The sequence below is a fragment of the Buteo buteo genome, chromosome Z (genome assembly GCF_964188355.1).
Source record: "Buteo buteo chromosome Z, bButBut1.hap1.1, whole genome shotgun sequence".
In the NCBI taxonomy this organism is placed as follows: Eukaryota; Metazoa; Chordata; class Aves; order Accipitriformes; family Accipitridae; genus Buteo; species Buteo buteo.
This window is the reverse complement of record NC_134204.1, coordinates 22384135-22404556: the sequence shown is the minus strand read 5'-3', so window position 1 is coordinate 22404556 and position 20422 is coordinate 22384135. Positions and strand designations below refer to the sequence as shown.

The following is a 20422-nucleotide window of genomic DNA, read 5'->3' as shown; positions in this document are numbered from 1 at the left end:
ACTATGTACCAAGGATTACTATTCCCCACATCTGGTTCTTCCTGTTTAGTCAAACAGGAGGCTTCCTCCTCTGATAAGGAGTGAGACAGATATCAGGAGCTGCAAACATTATCAGCCATTTCCTTTGAAATCTGCCTTTCCTTTCTGCAGTCTGAATCTTGGGATGAGAGTGTGACAGATGCTGATATGATACATCCTGCCCTTCTTAAATTCTCCACGCAAGTCTTAGAAGTTCAGATTCACAGACCTAGCTTGATCCTAACAAGCAATTACGATGTTTTAAGATTAAATGAGGTCACTTTCCTACATAAACAATGGAACAACAGACCAACTGTTTTCAAAATACTTTAAAAACACAGAATAGTATCAATAATGAACATGGAATATCTGAACCTTGTTGTCCGCTGCTTACTCTGCAGGAAAACCCTGTTCCTCAGCAAGAGGACTCCTAGTTCTCATCTCACAAGACAATGCCCATGAGATGTGCATGTGCCAGATTCAGTTGCTAACGGAATATTCCAATCTGTAACATACATTAATTGGATCAACAAGCGTCCTCAAATGCTCTGAAAGATGGATGAGGGAAAACACTGCTCACCTTTTCAGTGCCAATTCTCACATATGCTTTTGCTTGGTTTTGTTTCATCTGTTGGTTGCACAAAACCAAAAAAAAGTAAAAACCAAGACATCCACTACCTCAGAAGAGGCACCAAAACCTACCACCATCTCATCCCTGCAATGTACACTTCACATGCCTGCTTGTCCATTTGCAGGAATAATTTCTCAGTTTGAAAACAACGTAAAAGATGAGCACCCCTCTTCATGAATTTACCCACAAGAGCTCAGAAAAGTTGCTCCATTAAAGCACATCTGAGCACATCCTGCTGGTTTTGGCTGCTGGAATGCTATACCCTTCTCTGATCCCCTTTGGTCTCTCATGGACTATAGAGCTGAAATTAGCTATTCATTACATGTGAAGGAGTCTCACATAGAGCAGCACCCTGCTGCTAAAGACTGCTACTTTACATGGCAATTTCACAACTACAGCATCTGCTACCTTACTAATATGTATATTTAATGCTGCTGCATAATGTGCAGAATTATATGCTGTTCATTGCCTGTTTGTTCAGATATTATGTACTCTTAAGTAGCATTATTCCCTTGGAAAAACACTGTACTTTTTATTAGGCCTTCTCCCTGGCGTTCTTTGTAAGAGAGCCCCAAATGAGCAGCTCAGACTACTCCAGACCAAAAAAACCCAGGACTCAGGGTGAGATAACCAAACATGACAAGCTTCTGGCCTACAACTACTAATATAATTTAGTTTATTTCCTGGGTCTTACTGCCCAGTCTACAGTTTTACCTTGTTTTGATACAAAGGGAAGAGGAAATGGAATCATATCTTGAACAACTGGTAGGAAACCTACTCCAGGCTACTCTTGCCACTGGAAATGTGAATACTTGTATTAGAGCAGTGGCCTTTGACACAGGTTTTATGCTTTCTACTAGAGGACACTCGAAGCAGTAATATTAAGTTCTATTACATACAGTTATTAATTATTTTGTTCACAACAGCAAACTACCTCAAAGGAAAAAAAAAAATCAAAGTTTTAAACTAGAGAAAATAGGGGTTTGGAAACAAGTGTTGGACCAGCATATGTAAGACATTTCACGTCCTTCAGGAAAGTCTTCATTATGTTACTATGCCAAATGTCTTCTTAAGTCAGTGTCATCAGTCCTCCCCACATCTAACTCAGGGAAAACTGATTATGAACATGGTTATTCCAGGTGACAGAATGATTGGCCATCTAGTCTAGAAGGCAGTGAGCACTGGCATGTAAGGTTCCCAGCTCAGATTTTGACTTGAATTATGTACTTCCAAAGCAGCCCAAGTAAAGGTAATGAATCTACTCTGCATTACTGAAGTGATGCCCTCTGAGAAACACTACTTTAAACCTGCTTTGGAGCAATCAATAATCTGTTCTCTGTTGGAGGGCAAATGTAACGCAAGGCAAAGGAGATTCCAATATACTTAGCTAAAACAAGCTTTATCTCAATTAGACACTCAGGATTATGCAGGCAGATGTTTGCTCTAGAATTAGTTTTCAGATCACTTTGACGTTAGGAAGATTTGGGGGCTATGACAACACTGAAGTACCCCAACGGGCTGCTTTAGGATGTTAGGAACAAAATCCCAACCAGTCCATTCTCCTTGTTCCAAGCTACAAATAGAACCACAGAAGAGAAACAAGTTGGCAGGGACAACCCTTGTTGGCCAGACAGAGCCTCAATAGTCTTATCTGCTATAAGCATGGGATAGTCAAATAGCTGTTGTTTCAATATGAAAGGATGCCCAAGGCTTTCCTATCCCTCCTTTATTTACGCAGTACACAAGCCTCCTTCCTGAGGACCAAAGGACTCCAGTGGACTGGCCTTTCTGCTCACCCAACACACACACAGACTGCTCTGATGTGCCCCCAACACTGCCCCGAGAATTTCGTAAAGCACAGCATCACCGCATTGCCAGACAGCTTACAGAAATCAGCAGGCTGAAACAGGTTGCTGCCTGCTATGCATCACTGATCAGGGTACGGACTGCAGAAGCTGAGAAGACTGTACCAGGGAGGAACTGCAAGAAGGAAAGATCAACATCCTGCTCCTTACACACATATGCATGCACACACAAAAGAGTTTGCATGCAATCAGAACAACAGGAAGATTGTTAGTTAATGTTCTCCAGTTTGGATCTGCATAAGATGTTCTATAAAGCAACAAGAATAATTTTTTAATCTTTTTTTTGTGCTGTTATGGGAATATACAAAGTTTCTCTTTTTAAAGCAGTAAACTATTCAAACAACACATCAACACCTCTCAAGATGAGGCAATGGTGACCCCATCAGTAAGGAAGGACTGTCACAACTATTGTGAGCATGAGCAGACTCATTTCTCAAATGTATTATGCCAGATTCAGAACAAACAATTTTTTTCACCACAGGCATGTTTAACAAAGACAACATCTTGTAGTCCACATGAAGAGAAACAATCTGAATACCAAAATCATGAAGCAGAAACAAGACTCTTCTAAAAAAAGGCTAATATATTTTTATTTTTTTATTCATCTACAAAAAAATTCATGAAGTAGGAAATGGAATTTATATTCTGGTTTCTCAGATTTAATATGCTTTTAAAATACCCCTGCCAGAGATAAAACTGGTCAGAAAAAAAGAACTTATTTTCTTTTTAAGAGTAAGTATGTCACAGTCCACACATTTTGTTTTGAAAGGTGATGTTTGCTTTTTGCATGAAGGCAATGCAAACTCCAAACCTTCTAGACCATGAAAAACAAAAGACAGCTGAAGAAACCACCTTTTTAAAGCAGGGTAATACATCACTTCTGGAAAAAACTAAACCAAAAAAAAATGTCCAGTTGTCCAGGATATTGAGAGAAGTAACTTTTGTATTTTCTCTTCAGCCTGTCTTCCAAATAAGTGAACACTGGAAAAGCCACATGCATTATTTCTATTTCAGGTAAGTTTCAGTTATTTTGTTTTTGATCTATCACTGCAACCTTATTGTTCACCACATTTGGATAGGAAATTTTTCTACGAACTCATTTTTTATAGTCAAAGTGTTTCTGATGACATTTGTAGGCTCTACTGCTGTAATGAAATGGTGGTTTAGTAAGAAAAGGAGTAACTACTTTAAAGATGTTCTACTATCTGACCAGCCCCAAACAAATAGTACTTGTAGTTATTTTTTCAGAGTTAATATTGAAATCAGGAGTAGAACTTACTTAAAACAAAGTACTTAACCATTTTTTTTTTCTTCCTTAATTACCTGTTAAGCAAGAAAAAAGCCTTAATAAAAAGAGAACATTTGTTTGGATTCAGAGCTCCTGGCCAGGAGTTCTCCAGTAAGAAAACCCCTTTCTTGAAAGCACAGAAAACTTCCCTTCTTACTGTTCTTTAAGGGTAATGAAGAGGCAGAAAATGACTGTGATCTCACCAAGTACCTGTGCCACCAAAGACCTAATGAAGTTTGTTTTGCTTTGTTTTCCCCAGGACTCCAAAGGCCCTACAGTAAGGAAGTTGCTCATTCCAACAACACTTCGATGCTGCACACCACTGACCCACTCCACCACCACTTCAAAGGGCAGAGCAAAAGCTTCTGACACACCAGAAGCAGTTAGCTAATGCTTGCAGCACTAGTGTATTATTTAGATTCCTAATCCACAAAAATCATCTGCACTGGTGGTTGGGGGTGGAAAGAATCCATTTCTCCCTTTATTACGGATTGCACAGGGTCATGTTGAAGAAAGGCAGTGAAGGCACAGTGTGACAGCAGAGTGGGCTAAGCTACAGCAAGGCTGACAGCTATCCTGGAGGAATGCCTGGATGACACCCAGCCTCTCCCAGCCCCAGAGGAGAGTCAGGCTGCAGTTGCCAAAAACTGCTTCCTATTTGCAGCACCATGAAAAGCAGACGTTTCTATGTAAAAAGCTTGCACATGACAAGGATGTCCAACACCAGCAAAAGGTGAACTCCAAACAAAGAAAGCAAAAGAGCCCACACTGCTGCTCACGGAGGAGCGAGCAGCACAATCTGTGAGTAATGCCTGCTCCAAGGAAGAACAGTGCATGAGAAACAGGCAGTCTAGACAGGATGGGGCGGGGGGGGGGGGGGGGGGGGGGGAGCTCTCCGGGTTGTTTGCTTCAACCGTTTCACAATGCACTTTTCCAACATCAAAACTGGGGGAGAGACGGGAAGAGGCAGGCAGCCTTGCAGAAACACCCACCCCATTTTTTAATAAAGAAGTCTGCCAGCATTTATTGATGATACTTACTTCATGTCTTAGAAAAAGTTATTTTGCTGCCTAATACCTCAAGGATCATATTTTCCCATACCTGTGTCACCAAGAGCTGGATCCAATTCACTATCTCCCACTAAATTTGACAGTGGCTAAGCTAATGCGAAGAATCCTCGAGCCTAGTCTACAGGCTACTGTTAGAAACTAGGCAAAACCACTAAGCTGACTATTTCAACGCACCATGGTAAACAATTACCCCACTGATTAAAAATGTAAAAAGAAGAACAGAGTACTCTGGGCACCCACATCCTGCAAGAAAACTATTAACCTTCTTCCCTCAACAGCAGTTCTCCAGTCATACAGCAGCTAGCCAACTGTACCAAGTTTGAACCTTTCAAGTAGGAGAATGGAATGGAGTAAGGTTGAGGAAAGGACCTATTAAAGAAATTAAGCTTTCATGAAACCAGAAATTATTTGAAACATAGTATTTAACAGTTGTTTAAAATATGCATAACTACGTTTGGAATAGTTATCCTGATGAAGAACAGGAACACAGCTGTTTATGTGTAAGTAAATACAGTCTGACAGCAATTTGGATCATCTATCAGAGAAAAAAAATGAACTGGAAGTTTAATAAGCATTATTTGTATTCTACGTAATAGCCTATTTGTTCTTTCAAGCCACTGCAGTGATAACACATTCAAAGTCTTCCACTGTGTACTACATCTAAGGTACCTAGGCAAAGCACATTGCAGTTGGATGCTTCCCAAACCATATCGCTCAAGTTTTTAAATATTACTGCCATCTGGCTACTAGGCTTTGTTTACCAAAACAGTAGCTGTGCACACATTTCTACAGCAGCTATAGCCAAAAAAATTAAGTAATGCCATTTGGTTAAGTTACAATTCACATTAAAAAATTGAAAACTCTAAAACTACTTTGCCAAACCAGTTACAATTGTACCTAGAAAAATTAAATATATAGCTTTGCGTTTTGCTTTCTTTCCCATTTCAGTGCTTTAATGTTCTTCAACTCATTTCTCATCTACACTGGCACAGGAAAGAAGCAACAGTGACTGAAGAATGTGTCGAGAGCAAAATTAAGTAGTCTTTCTAGGATTATCTGTAATTCTCTTCTGGATAAGCACTGGTGCTATAGAAGTACAACGTGGAAATGCTATTATGCTAGTACCTCAGGTTGTTCTTAGGGTGCATATCAAATCATACGACCCTCTCAAAGAGACCCCGAAACCAAGCTGCTCAGAGGCTGAAAGCTCTGGTAAATTCCAGGGACTCTTCCCAGTGTCTGGACCACACTAAACAAAATAAATATTTCAATTATGACTAATCTGAAACAATGCACAATGAAAGCTGGGGAAGTCTTGGGAGCAGCGGGAATATTTAAATTGGAAAAGAGCCTGTGGGGGTTTTTCCTATTCCTAATTACAGTACATTGTATTAATCAAGCCTGGAAACCACAAACCCAAGGCTCTTTGTGACCGAGTTGTCATGGCAGCGCAAAACACACCGAAGGCCAAACAGATGAAGAAGCATTTTCAGCAGCTTACTGTGTGGATATCTTATAGGTGTACAGCATATAGAGGATTCCAATCTTTAAAAAAAGGCTGCAGACTTGCAAAGGAGATAAACCATGGCTAGATAAAAGCCAGTGATACTGTAATTACAGCAGAAGTTTTTTTAAAGTTCTTCTGTGCTTAAAACCTCACCTAAAGCTCCATTCAGATACTTAGTCATTTCAGTACTCAAATAACCAAACATAAAAGAATCTAGCAGTTGCTTAAAATATGTACAACTAGAATTAAAATAGTTGTACCAATTTAAAGCAAAAGCACATGTGTTTGTGTGCAAGAAAATACAGTCTGACAGCAATTTGGATCAACTACCAGAATCAACTGCAAACTTAATAAGCTATGGGATAATTAACAAGTGGTGTTCGTACTTATGTCAGTATGTTGAGCTATGTGCTGTTGGCCCAAGTTTTCCACCAGCAACTCTGTATGAGTTTGGTACATGCATATGCATTCCTTGTGGCAGTCACAGCTCATTCCTACATCTGAATGAAGACTGCAGGCTTAGAAAGCTCTTTACTGTCCAGAACAGCTCTGCAGGCTGATTTTGCAGACACTGTAGTAGAAAAGAAGGGTCTCTTTGTTCTCATCCAGAGAACAGAATCGTCCCCCCTACAGTTTGTTCATGTGTTGATGTTTTCGGAAGAATTCGGTATTTCTGGCAGCAATAATTCAGCTTTTACTTTTGTTTCTCCTCTCTCCAGCGTCAGATAACCCCAGTCCCTGTAAGAAGTGGTATGTTCTGGTCTACCATGACTGACAGAGGTACAGCATCTGGCCAAGTTTTAGCCTCAGCTGACTTGAGTGCTTTATAAAACATTTCAGGCTAGAAGAACAGCTTCCTCTTGTTGGGATCAAAGCAAAAAGAAAATTTTAAAGAACAAAAGGTATATACACTTCATCCATAAGCACTCAAAAAACCCAACACCACACAATTATGTGAGAAAATCATGCAATACACATAGAAACCTGCGTGTTCAAAGTAAAATACCCTCATGAATGGATCCTGAAGTGTCAGAAGAGTTAGCATTAGGGGTTATATATGAACCATCTACTAGGCCAAAGAGAGAAACCAAGAAGGTAAGCATTTTCTCTTCTTCCTGTTTTATACAAAACAGCTTTGAGAAAATAATTTAAAAAGAAAAGCTGAAAGAACCACATTAGGTTTCCTCAAATATTTTCATAATACACTGCATTTTTCATCCCTAAGATAAAATAAACCCTAACACAAAAGAGTCAGGTAACCAAGTATTAATGAACAGTAATAACGTGATCCTGAGATTTTATGGTACTGCTCAGCTGCTGAATATTTGAATATGACCAGTGCTGCCTCCTCCCACCCAGGTGGGAAACTTATGGCAGGATTGTGTTTTAGATAAAGCTGATACAGATTATACAGGAGAACATGCCAGGCACATCTCTGAACAGGTAAGTAATGTTAAAAATAGTGAACAATTAAAGGATGTCTTTCTAGAGTCTGAACAAATTCAAGAATTAGATATTCCTTTTTTGGATGCAGATCAATGAGTGAGTACAGACAAAAAAAATATCAATAGGACAAAAATAGACAGGATACAAGAACAGCAACACCAGATTACTACTCTAACTCTACTTATATCCTAGAGAAAAAGTTTACTACTGTGGTGGTTGCTTCAGAAACATGTCACTCTTGAAAGAGATTTATTTCAGATGCTACAAGCACAGCTGGCAGGGAAGAATGGTACTCAAGTACCAAATTTAGTTAAACTTCTTTTGGGGAAGAGGTAGAAAAAAAAGAATGCATTACCTTGTATAAAGACATATTTGTTTTTTATACTGGCTTATATCTTCCACCCTGACCTTTTATGTGTTTATCTCATAAATCTGATAATGACAGAGAGTTGGCACTGAAGCACTAAGTGGTTTTGCCATTGGTACAGCATATACTTACACAGTTTCAGTCTCAACAAAACCGCTAGTAGCTAGAAGATTTATATTTAGTTTTTAAATCTGACCTCCAAGGTGTATACAGCAATCTAAACACTTAAATGAAAGGTTTCAAAAAGTGGTGGTGGTGGTTTTATTTCTCTCCTCCCCCCTTTCCTCCTACTCTTCAGTTTTGTCACAAGAAGAAATCCCCTTTTAATCCTCCCCTCAGCTTCTGACCCACACCTAACTGCTTTTCCAGTGCTAAGTAATACCAGCTGGGGTAGCTACAGATGAAAGCATTATTCACTTGCCCTGGGCTTCAGGAGCTGAAGCCTATGGTTCAATTTGCACAGGTTGTCTAGATTCCATCACTATCTCTCCAATGATGCATACACATCTAAATTCAAATGTAGCACAGGCCAAAGTTTAATTTAATGTTGTTGAGAAGAGGGAGGCAGAATTGTTTTGAAATTCTCCCTGAAAAGCAGCCTGTTGTATTAGAACAAAGCAGCTTGTTTCTATCGTTCCTTTGTTTGACAAGTTTGGGCTGGTTAGAAAGGTCGTTTATGCCTCAAAGCATCAAATTAACATTTGAGGACATGAATTTTAAAAATGGCTATTTGCTTCTGCTCTCTGAATTGCTAATGATTTTTTTCTTGAAAAAAAAAGAAAAAAAGAAAGAGAAAAAGACATAGACAGACCCCAAAAAGAAAAAGAGCCTTTTCCTCAGGCAAACTAGGCATTGATTTTATGTCCATGTCAGCACAAGCTGACTATATCTTAATTAAACCTCACAAATTAAGCAGGTAGTTGAAATGGTGTCAAATGAAAATACTGTTTAATTACTGAAGAAATACTTTTTGGCATGTCATATACAACCTTCTCCCTCCCCTCCACGTACACAAGCTCCAATACTCACAATGTGAAATCCCCAGTCACAGCAACAGCTTCCAAGCATGCTTTGCACTGACTTGCAATCATTAGCACAATACTGCTCATCTTGCTAGTTCTCATTTTAATAAACTACATCTCCACTCATAACACAAAGACAATTATTTATAAGTGTTGGTGTTTTTAAAAGAAATAAACAAAGCCTATGTGCTTTTAAACTACATAGCAGTTAAGTATTTGGGACCAGGTTCTCTAACACTAGGCCTTCCACTCTCCACCTCCGAAAGCACCCATGGTTCTCATCAACTCTTCACAACTAGCATCAGCTAAACTACGGAACTGCATTTCTTAAGGTGAAGACCTTACAAGCTTACAAAACATTCACAAACCCATAAATATTCCTCAAAAACAAATCAAGCTGAACTCAAATTATTCCAAAGAGGTACACTTTGAGCAAAAGCTCATACCTTCATTTGCTTACACACACACACTGGTTTTTAATGCTTCATCCAATGGGAAATTTCTATTTATGGACAACAAGCCACATTCACCATAAAAAAAAAAGGCAAAAACAAAAACAGCAAAAAACTTAAGAACTGTCCAAACCTTTCAGCCAATTAGAAACTCCTCTGCTCTTTCACAGTCAGAACTGTTTCAGACTCAGCAACCCCAACAGCTCAGGTATCTAACAGATATGTAACAATTCACTACCAGCCAGGGTAAGACTCAAACTCAGACAATGTTCACCTAAAAATCAACTAGATAGCATACACTCTGGGACACAGTCATCTGTAGCAGCAAAAGTACTGCCTAGATGTTGCTAGGCACTAGTTCATAATAAATGCAATTGTAAATTGCTAGTACAAAAACAGCTGTTGTTTTGAAGGCAACAAAAAATTTCAGACAACAGATCCTTACACAGGCAAGTGAAGTCAAAATTTTCTTCGTGTTTCCACCTGTAGATGTAAAAAAGTGTTTCACTGCTTTATGCCAAAACAGGGACAAGAACAGTGAGCAAAGAAAAAAAACAAACCTGCACAAATCTGCTTATAAAAATGCTGCTTTGTCACTTTCCTGTAATTGTTATTTGTGTTATTTGTTGAAACATCAATGCACGGAAAAGAAAAGAGTTTTAGTACAGAGTTACCCCAGAAGTTACTTCTGAACACAGAGGAATTATTCTTTTAGAGTGTGCTGTTATCAGCATGAAAAGCCAGATACTGTACTTTTACATTATCACAGCTAATAAGTTTTTAATAAACTCTTATTAAAACCACCACATAATTCTAGACAGCCAGGAGCAACTATGTCAAAACTTGTATCCTTCTCCTTATTACTTTTAAATTCAGTTAGCTTTACAACAACATGTCAATTATAAGGATCTGTGCAGCAACCATCACTTCAAAGAGCATACTTTGAAATACCCTCAGGACACATTTCCAAAATTTCATGAAATCAGCCAAAACCAAGCCTGTACTCTTCCAGTCTGCTCTTACAGATACAACAAATCTCAAAGCACTGGAAAAATGCAGCTGACCCTGTATCTCAATGTCCTATTACAGATCTCTGTGACTTAAGTACCACCCTATGTTGCAAGAATTTGTCAGCTAGTTCAAAAGAGCTCTGTAATACATTTCAAGGCTAGAACAGTGTTATACCATGTTTCATAGAAAACAGTCATCCGTACTTGAGCCACAAGAAGAAGTTAACAACAAAGAGGACACAAAATCTCTTCGACCAAATTCTAGCTAAGCAGGATCCAGCTTTTCCTAACTCTGGGCCTTGTACTAGCACAGGCCAACCACATCCAAACCACAGCAACTGGTGTCTTGCTTTTGGTATGCAGACAAAAGATACACTCAGCACAATGAGCTGTGCCATTTACATCTTAAAGTTAATAAAATGCAGTTTATATTTGCAGAATAAGGTAAAAGAGCAGACTACAGTCAAATCAAAATCAAAATTCAAATAAAGATAGAAGATTCAAATCAAGGTTCCAATCAATCAAAAAGTTACAAGAGTTCAAAGTTAACAAAAAACTTTTTATGGGGACTGAAAAGACATTTTAACAGAAGTTTAAGAAAAGGCTCCATTCACTCATTTAGCTACAGACTCATGTGGATACAGTTATTTTACTGTTATTAGAAGCATTAAGAGAAAAATTTAAATAGCTGTTACAACAGTCAAGCCAGCCACCCTCAGTCAAATCTACACTGTGCAGAAGAGCTCTGAGCCATGCACTGCGTTTGGTGTGGGGTTCCCAGAGACACTACAGCCAATTCATCCTCGCTGCTGCTCAGCTGAGACTCCTGCAGCCCCAAAGGATCTCCTGGCAAAGGGCACCAATTACACTGTCACTATGGCTCACATCCTGGTGTAGGGACAATATGGGATGCTGGGCAGACAGACTTGAAGCGAAAGCTGCCAAGTGTCTGCGGAAAGAGAGATGGAAAAGGAAGTGATATGCAGCAAATGGGATGGGACAGGAAGGTTGTTTATTTGTCCGCCCTACCATGTCCAAATCCCACCAAGGGAAGTGTCAAGCAAGAGAGATTTTCATTCTCCTGATTCACCAAACCAGAGGGAACAGAGCAAAAAAAATCCAACAAACCACCAACAAAAAACCTTTGCCTTTTTAAAGCTAATAGGGCATTTCCATCTCCACCCCATGAAACAGAAAGAAACACTAAGAAACAGCTGCAAGGGACATGACACAGGACACTTGCTAAATTTTCACATTCACGTTCTGCAAAGTTCTACTCAGAATCACTAGAAATGCCTTTTGCTGCACTGAAAAACAAATTATTTTTGGCTACTCATAGTAGTCAGGAAACTAGTTTTGTTGAGTGTTATTGTCTTACCTAATCAAATAGCTGCCTAATTTTTTATTCCTAATTTATCCACCAGCTGTGAGAGTGCTCTGTTCTCAGCTCTCTGGCTGCAGGAGTTCACCAGATGAGCAGTCCCCAAAGATAGACCTGGTGGGGGGAAAGGAGGGGAAGAAAAAGTGGTGTCTTAATCACAACCCTTGCTAAAGTAGTTTGTGTAGAAGTGCTGTGTGAAGTTGCCCTTTAGTTAACACCTCTAGAAAAAAAAAGGGAGGCAAGGACATGTTGTGTTTCAAATTTCTTTAACTACTAAAACTCAAGATGAGGATGCAAATTTAGCCCAAGTACCCCTTTGCCCAAATAACGGATACAGGAAAAAAAACAACATGGCACTTAATACTCTGTCAAGGAAAGGAGGATCACCCAGGGAAAGCAGCTAGTACACACAACAGCATTTATCAGGAGTTTGATTTCTTTGACTATTACTCTCTGCCCATTAGCAGAGGGACACAACACCTGTAATTGCAAAGTGGTTCCTACTACATTGTTTTAGCTTTTTCAGAAGCATTTTGCTGTTTTGTTCCTGCATATTTACAATGACATTGTACTGAATTGCTAATACTGCATCAGTACAGATGGACAAGACCTGTACAAGACAGGACCATCAGCCAGTACAGCACAAAGGGAAAACAACATGTCATTTGGGTACCGGTACTGCAGCACTGCTCTACACTTCTGTCCTTTTCAGAATTACAGTAAATACTATGCTGCACAGCACTTCTTAGTGGATACGTTATTGGGTACATTTCCTTTTAGTTTACAGGGGAAGAGCCTCTCTGTCTCCAAACTGCTTCTAGGTTTCTTTCATTATGAGTCACAATGATGAGGGACTTCGAGGTACAAGAACAAATGCACTGCACCTTGAAAAACCAAGCCCTGAAAAGAAGAAGTGAAACAGCAAATAGGAGGTACACTATCTACCATAACACCCATGAAAACCAACTATACAACCAAGGCTGCTTCTACCATGTTAATTCCTAGATTTAACAGTAATAAAAAAAATGCACACCTACAAAGACATTTCAGCAAAATCCACAACCCTGAAGTTTAATCCATCTCCACACATCAAATTAAACCTCTGACAATGAACTTCAATGAGTCTCTCATGGCTCAAACCCTGTTTACACTATTTCTATTCAACACACAGCAATATTTAAGAAGCTTGAAAGCTCCAAACTCCTGTTTTATATGGTCTATGCTGCATTTAACTAGACTTAGTCATTTTATAGCTCAAAAGGAAATCCCAGATTGTGCTCGCTGGAACGAGAGGTATAAAACTAGTCTGATTCACAGCGGCAACCCGGAGGCTTCCTCGTAGTCACACTACTGTATTACTACTGCCCGGATGCCCCAGACAGAACTTGAGGCACCACTGTGGTATGCACTGTCCGGCAGCAGTCATGAAATTTAGTAATAATCTCCAACAGACAAGACAGGAAAAGGATAGTGGAGAAAGCAACACACACAAGCAGAGTGACTCACTCAGAGTCATGCAGCACCTCAGTAGTACAGAAGAAATTCACTTCTTCTGACTCCTAAAGCCCCAACCACTGACTAGGTTATGCCTCAAACAAATTTTAAAAGGTATTTTCCATACTAGTACATCTGGTCTTTTTTTGGCTCCGCTTAAGACTAGGCCCCAATACCATCTGACAATTTCATGAACTAGACCTGCCTTGCACAAATGTTTTTTAAAAGTTTCAAAATTTGTTATCTCCAGTCTGATGACTGTTCTCATTTGTCTTCATTATTAGGAACAGGTAACAATACTGACACCACCTACATCTGCAATACCATTCACAGGATACGAAGTGGGAGAGCAAAGAGAAATGGGCTTCTCTTGAGGTTTTTTTCCATCTCCCCTCTCCTTCATAGAGCCATTAGTAAATTGGTTCCTTTGTGTGTATATATATATATTTAAACTCCAAATGGAGTCCTGCAACCTGTATCTCTAGTTTTCAACAGGATTAAGCTGTCGAATACAAGACTTAGTGACAAGTACACACTGACCAGAGACCTGTGATGACAAACACTGCCCCAGAAGTTGTGCAGACTTACTAGTGAAGACGAGAAGCAACAAGACTTGTTATAGTAGGAAAGGTAGCCCCCAAAAAAATGAATTAAAAAAGCCAAGGGAGCAGCTTCAAACAGTAGCCTGGACCTGCTTAGCAAGTATCTAGGCAGCCCAGAAGCTTCTGCAACCAACAGTTCTCCCAAAAGCCTTTAAAAGAAAAAACATTTAAGTAGTGCTCCATTTACCTATATTGCCAGTAAGGCTGATGGTGAAACATGCTTTCTATCTCTTGTCCTCAGCCTGCACATTTTCCAGATAGGATTTTTTTTTTATTTGTTTCGTAATAACCAAGAACCATAGATCCACGCTGAATCTGATTATGGAGCTGAAGAGAACACCACCCGGAAAGCAATCAAATCCAAAACCAGGCTAATTTCACTAATTTTTAACTGAAAGCTTAACACCTTGCCACCCTCAAAATACTTTTCTACACAAGTTTTCCCCTCATTTACGAAAAAAGGGGCTGTGATGGCACCGTGGTGTCCTTACAGCTACCGTGCCGACAGGCCAGGCCGGGAAGGAGCTCTGATGGCGGAAGACACACACCGCCTCCCCAAACCCACCAACCCTGAAATCCTGAAAGGTGAAGGCGACCTTTTGCGTCCTCCTCACGGGCTCAGCTGCAGCACTGAAAACGCAATACACGAGCAGAACTTGCGCCGTCGGGGTGGGGGGACGCGGCACTTACTGTTTCTCAGTTAAACGGCAACTTGGCCTCTACAGCGTAGGCCCCGGTCTGACGGCGCAAGACAAAGAAGGGGAGGGAAGCGGCGGGGAGGCGGTAGGACGCCGGCGGGGCGAAGCGGGCATTTTGGGGCGATGAAGAGGGCCCTTCAGGGAGAAGAGGGCGCTGGCAGGCGCGGCGGGCCGAGCAGGCCCGCGTCCCCGTCCCCGCCCCCCCCCGCCAGCCCGCCTGGCCCTCAGCTGAACCGCCCGCCCTGACGTCAGCTGGCGGCGGCAGCAGCATTCCTCAACAGTGCAGACAAACCCACGGGTGGGAAGCTTACAAAGCCCTCAGCTGTAGTGAAGAAAGCAACGGCTTGGCCGGGAGCCAGACTACTGAGCTCAGCATTTTGTAATGCACTTCCTTTTTACTTAACAGCTTGCATAATACCTCGGCCCCTTCCACCTTTAACCCCTTGTTCGCCCGCCCCCCCCCCCCCCCCCCCCCCGAAATCGGGTCTAGGGCTGCGGGGCCTTCTCCCCGGCCGGCGACTCTCCGTCAGAAACGGCGGAAAGCGAACGGCAGCGGCTGCAGCGACCGGCGGGTTACCGTCACCGAACACGGCCTGTCAGAGGAGGAGGAACTCGCCCCCAGCGCCGCAAAGCGGGCGCGCTTCGGGCAGTAACGAACCTTCATCTCCGCTGGGTCTACCCGAGCCCGCCTGTTGACAGGCAGACACAGGGACCGCGTTTACAGCGGCTCTGACTTTAAACCAGATTTTTATGGACGATCCTTCCACACGAATCCCGAAGGTGCCACTGGTCACACAGCCCAGCCCGTGCACTGACCGCTGCCGGTGCTGGGCTCCAGCCCAGGGCGAACGCGGCCGCCGCGGCCCTTGCCACGCCGAGCTGGCCGTCCGAGTGAAGAAAAGGCTCAAAACAAGCAGACCGAGAACCAGAGGTGGGAGGAGGCCAAGAATAGCTGCGGTGACAGCCTGCTACATCTGCTATGCAAATGATTTCCAATAATCTCTACAAATCTGAAGAACATCAGGGAGACTTTCTGAAGGGCACGTAACCTTAGTTTCCACGTTTCATTCACATAACCCTGCCACTCTTGAGACCACACGGTTCCTATTCTAAAGCTGTGAAGACGGCACAGTGTAGTAAATTCCTTCCCACCATGCCACCCACACCGTTTTGTGACTCTCTGAGGATGACGGCGACCCATTTTTAGACTTCTGCACCCAGACTGCAGCTCTCTTTCAGCCACAGACCTGCCACTTGCTCAAACTCTCCTCCTCCAAACACACACCAGTTGTTTTGCAACTAATATCAAGAGCAACAACAAGCACTAAAGAACACTTCACTATCCCCAAACCTCTTTTTCAGAAAGTTTTTAAAAGTGACATTAAACCCAAGAGCTCAAACTAGTTGAACAATGTCAAATGCAAGTGTCACCAACAGCATACAACAAATTCCCAGATAAAGTACACTCACGCTCTGCCATTTTGTAACGTTCTCTCATCACAGATCCCTATTGTACACCATCAAGTTTAGCTCTGGTTTTCTGAGCACATGCCATACAAAAATACTTTTCTAGAACATACAGAGTTTTTACCCTTTTATACGTGAACATCCACCCAATACATGCTGTCTCATCCAGCAAGGGGCACTCACTTTTAAGTAGTGACCACCCTAAGAAATATTTGTTTAAAATTCTTTCATTTTGACTGTCAGCATCAATCACCTCAGTACCACAACAGTACAGGTATTGCAAACTTGAATCAAGTAATCTGAGAAATGTCACAGTAAAATTAGATAATTTTTAATTCAGCTAGCAAGTAGATTGCTGGCAATGTGCAACTCTCGTCACAGAAAATTCTTTACAAAAAGCAGGAAAGCATTTTACAGACATCTAGTTTTGATCAGCTGTTTCCAGATCCCCACTACCATTTATAACACAAGTAATCATATTCCTGTAACCATGTCAGATACCCACATACAAAGAAAAAAAATAATCCACGTAATTCCTGAAAAGGGGCAAGTGCAGTGTTGGCAAGGTCCCATAAGTTTACAGTTATGTTTTTTAAATTACAAACTACATTTCCTAAAATGGATGTTTGTGTTTTTAATCAGAAAAACAAGTTCTGATTTTTTAAGTTCTCCACTTAGAAAAAAACAAAACGGGGAGATAGCCATCTCATCTAGCATTCCTCAGAACAGGACATTGCTCAGGGACAGTTAAAGCAAAACAAAAACTTTTACTTCTGAACCATAGGTTGGTTTGGAGTTTGTTTTGTTTGTTTGTTTTTTTCACACCACATTTTAATTTGAAAGAGATCATGGTATCAACCTGTGCTCCTAAATTGAATGAGCAGGTAGGATGGGACAAAAGAAAGGATGTCTCTTCCGTCACACTCCCTCCATGCCACCTATGCAGTCTAAAGCATGGTTTCAAGTGAAGTCCTTTTTCCAGTCTTCTGTAACCACCACTGTTAGGAAGCACAGTAGCTTCAGTTGTAAAGACTCTCCAGATGTTAAGCTTTACAATGTTGTAAGACTGCCAACACGTGGCACATACAATTTTTACTGATAGCATAAAGGATTTCAAATATTAACAAATACCTAACATTTCTGTAAGTCCTTTCACATTAAGTTTTATAAATCTTGCACAGATTACATGTGGTGGGAAGCTGGACAAATTGAGGCATTAACTACAACAAGTAAAAGCATTTTATCTGAATGCATAACTGACACCAGTATCTAAATGCATGGAATGAATCAGTTCAATGCCTTCAAAGCACCAGGGCGCTTATTTGAAAAAGTTCCCCACAGCTACTATAACCACCACAACATATATATTTTAAGGCAAGTTTTTGATTGGTATATACAGCAACACAAAAAAAAAAAAAATCAAGCACACTAGGGTATGACTTAGTATTTGCTGTGGGGGCTGTAACTTTTAGTTTTCTTGACATGTACAAATTTGGTCTCTGCTTTAAACATGAGCTCTGAATTTCTTTTACATGTAATAGATAATTGAGTTGGAAAGGATCTGTTGCTATATCTGATGTATTCTATCATTACAGTGTACGATTCGCAGATTTATAAAGACATTAATCTTCCTGAAATACTCCTAACAACGCCAATTCCACAAACTGACTAAAGTGTTCCACTGGGTAACAGACAACAGCATTAAAGGGATTTTCACTTATTGAGCTTCCACCTTCCCACTTTTAGGTTTTCATTTGTCGTACTTGTGTAAACTATTAAAAATAGCTCCCCATAAGCCTCCCCTGTTTCTTCATTCCAGTAATGCCCCTAAATCACCTTTGCTGACAGAACACAAGTTAAGAAAAATTTAGTATATCTCCTTTTTAGACACTATAGAGTGTTACAAAATTATAATTAACAATTACTTCCCGATGTAGAAGTGGAGAGGCATTTTAAATTTAGATTTAACTTTCTGCCATGTTTATAACACTTCCTCAGGGCGATTCCAGGTAGGGCTCTCATTTGAGAACAATGTCCTTTTACGCTATCACCATCACAAGTATATCAGTAGTCCTCAGAAGAAAAAGTCATCAGCACAGAAGCCAACCACATCGTGTGCTGTTTCTAGCTCCTCTTAAGGATCTGAAAACAGGAGAATGTCTGATGGTCTACAGGCATTATGATCCTGGCAGCATTTACTATCACCAGGTTTGTGTTTCACTACTAGCTTACCATTTGAAAAAGCTGAACATCTTGATGCTAGCATGGGCAGCTGCTGCTATCTTCAAAAGTCTTCCTAGAATAATCCCATTCTTAAATTTCTCAGGGTTTCTACTTGTTGGGCTTCTCATTTAAAACAGTGAAGTTTTATTGGTCTGGTTTTTGGCCTTTGGATTATTTTTAAGCTTCTCTTTTTAGCTGCAGAGGACAGTTTTAGAACTGCAAACCCCTAAAGCATTAGAAGAGGCAAATAACTATGGAATTTCAAAATTATCTCCTAGTGTCTTTTATTATTACTTTTTAAGCCTTTTGATTCAGAAGTTATTCATGATTGTTGAACACTTCGGTTGACAATTATGCAACACTATAATTATGTACCTATTTAGCCTGTGAAACCACTTGTTCACATCTTTGTTCTCATTCACTCTTCCCCTTCCCATTTTTTTTGCTTTTGCATCATAATTTAAGAATAAACTTTTCAGAGCTAGGACTGACTGGTAATGTGAGTTTACACAGGATCTAGCACAAACAGGACAAAATATACACCATGCAGCAGAGTACAGGTGGGTAAGGGCAGAGGCAACAGGGAAGTACTGGGGTGGCAGTGTACACAAGCACTAAAGAAGTCCTTCAGTCATCTACAGACATCTCCTCTACCAAATCAACCAAAGATGATGACTTTATAAACTCTAAACAAATCATTCGTTCTAAGGTGGATAAGTATGATTATAAAAAGCTTCTAAACATTAATAGTATGAAAGAGAAAATCCAGAGAGGAAAAACTTCTCTTAACACATGAAGAAGGAAGTAAAGGGAAGCAAAAGGACAGTTCAGTATAAAGATCACACAGTTAAAATTTCCATTTCAAGAGAAAAGCTAAGGTGGCTCCTATAACCAATAAGCATCTTTGTTATTGCAGTTAAATACAAATTACGAGCCTTGCAACTCTTTTTAAAGACAAACTCCAGTGCTAAACTGCACCCTTTTTAAAGTTGGCAACTCTTCACAAGTTCTATTTAAGAACAAACTGAACTCTTACATTTCATTTATGCAGATTAAGACATGGTTTTCTCCTGTGAGCACTGCACTTCAAAAGATCTTGTTGGTCATCTCTCCAAACTCGTATTTCATTCATAAGACACCTAAAAAAAGGGAGTTTCAAATGGCCTTAACTTGTTACTTACCTACCTCTATAGTTTGTACTGCAATGGATACTTAAGTGCACAGACACTGACCGGTTTCAAGCAGCTGTTACTACCTTGCATTGTGGTGTATCAATGAAGCTTTGAGCATCAGGCTATTTCATGAACTCTACAGCAAAGACCTAAGGAACAACAGATGCTGAAGAGGGAACAACTCTCCTTCCATCTTCTCAGCCAAACTGGATATATTTCAGGAAGCATACATTCCTGTTTTTTCAACCAGCAAAAGACAGAAGTAGCAAGAAGCTTGCCCACTGAGGCTGTTACATGGTCTTTACATGCAAAACTAGATCAGATAAACCAAATCCTTGAAAAAGCCACCTGGGGGAAAGGGACACTTTGCTGTCAGGTATTTTTCTTCCTCCTCTTAGTTTGGGGGTGGCAGGGGATGGTTATTGTTTCCTCCTTCCATCTTGTTTTTTGGAAAAAATTCTTCAGCAGCCAGGCCTAATGTAAATTAAGAGCTAGCTAGGAGAGACTAGGAAGCCAGATACAAAGGGGACTCCCCACTTCTCCTCAGACAAAGATTTGCTGCCTTAGCATAAGCACAGATTAGTAGAAAGAAGGTAATGGAGTATTCCATTAAAGGCTTATGATTAAGATTGGGAAATCCATAGCCCCTCAGGCTAACATACCTACAGGCATGACCTCATCTGTGTTACTTTCAGCATCAGGGAAGCAG

General features: G+C 40.5%; 1 protein-coding gene across 4 annotated transcripts in view; it reads right to left on the bottom strand.

Moving 5' to 3' along the window:
- Positions 1–20422, bottom strand: part of ZSWIM6 (zinc finger SWIM-type containing 6) — a 111836-nt gene that overhangs the window by 61733 nt on the left and 29681 nt on the right. Inside the window, exon 1 of one of the 4 annotated variants that reach the window (XM_075021414.1) lies at positions 14844–15026. The exons of 2 other annotated variants lie outside the window; for them this stretch is intronic. Coding sequence is in view for 1 of the 2 variants with exons in the window: in XM_075021413.1 (XP_074877514.1) it covers positions 13564–13573 (10 nt within the window). In the remaining variant the exon portion in view is untranslated. Of the gene's footprint in view, positions 1–13563; positions 13637–14843; positions 15027–20422 lie in introns of those variants that run through there. One more of the 4 variants, XM_075021413.1, reaches the window with a different exon arrangement.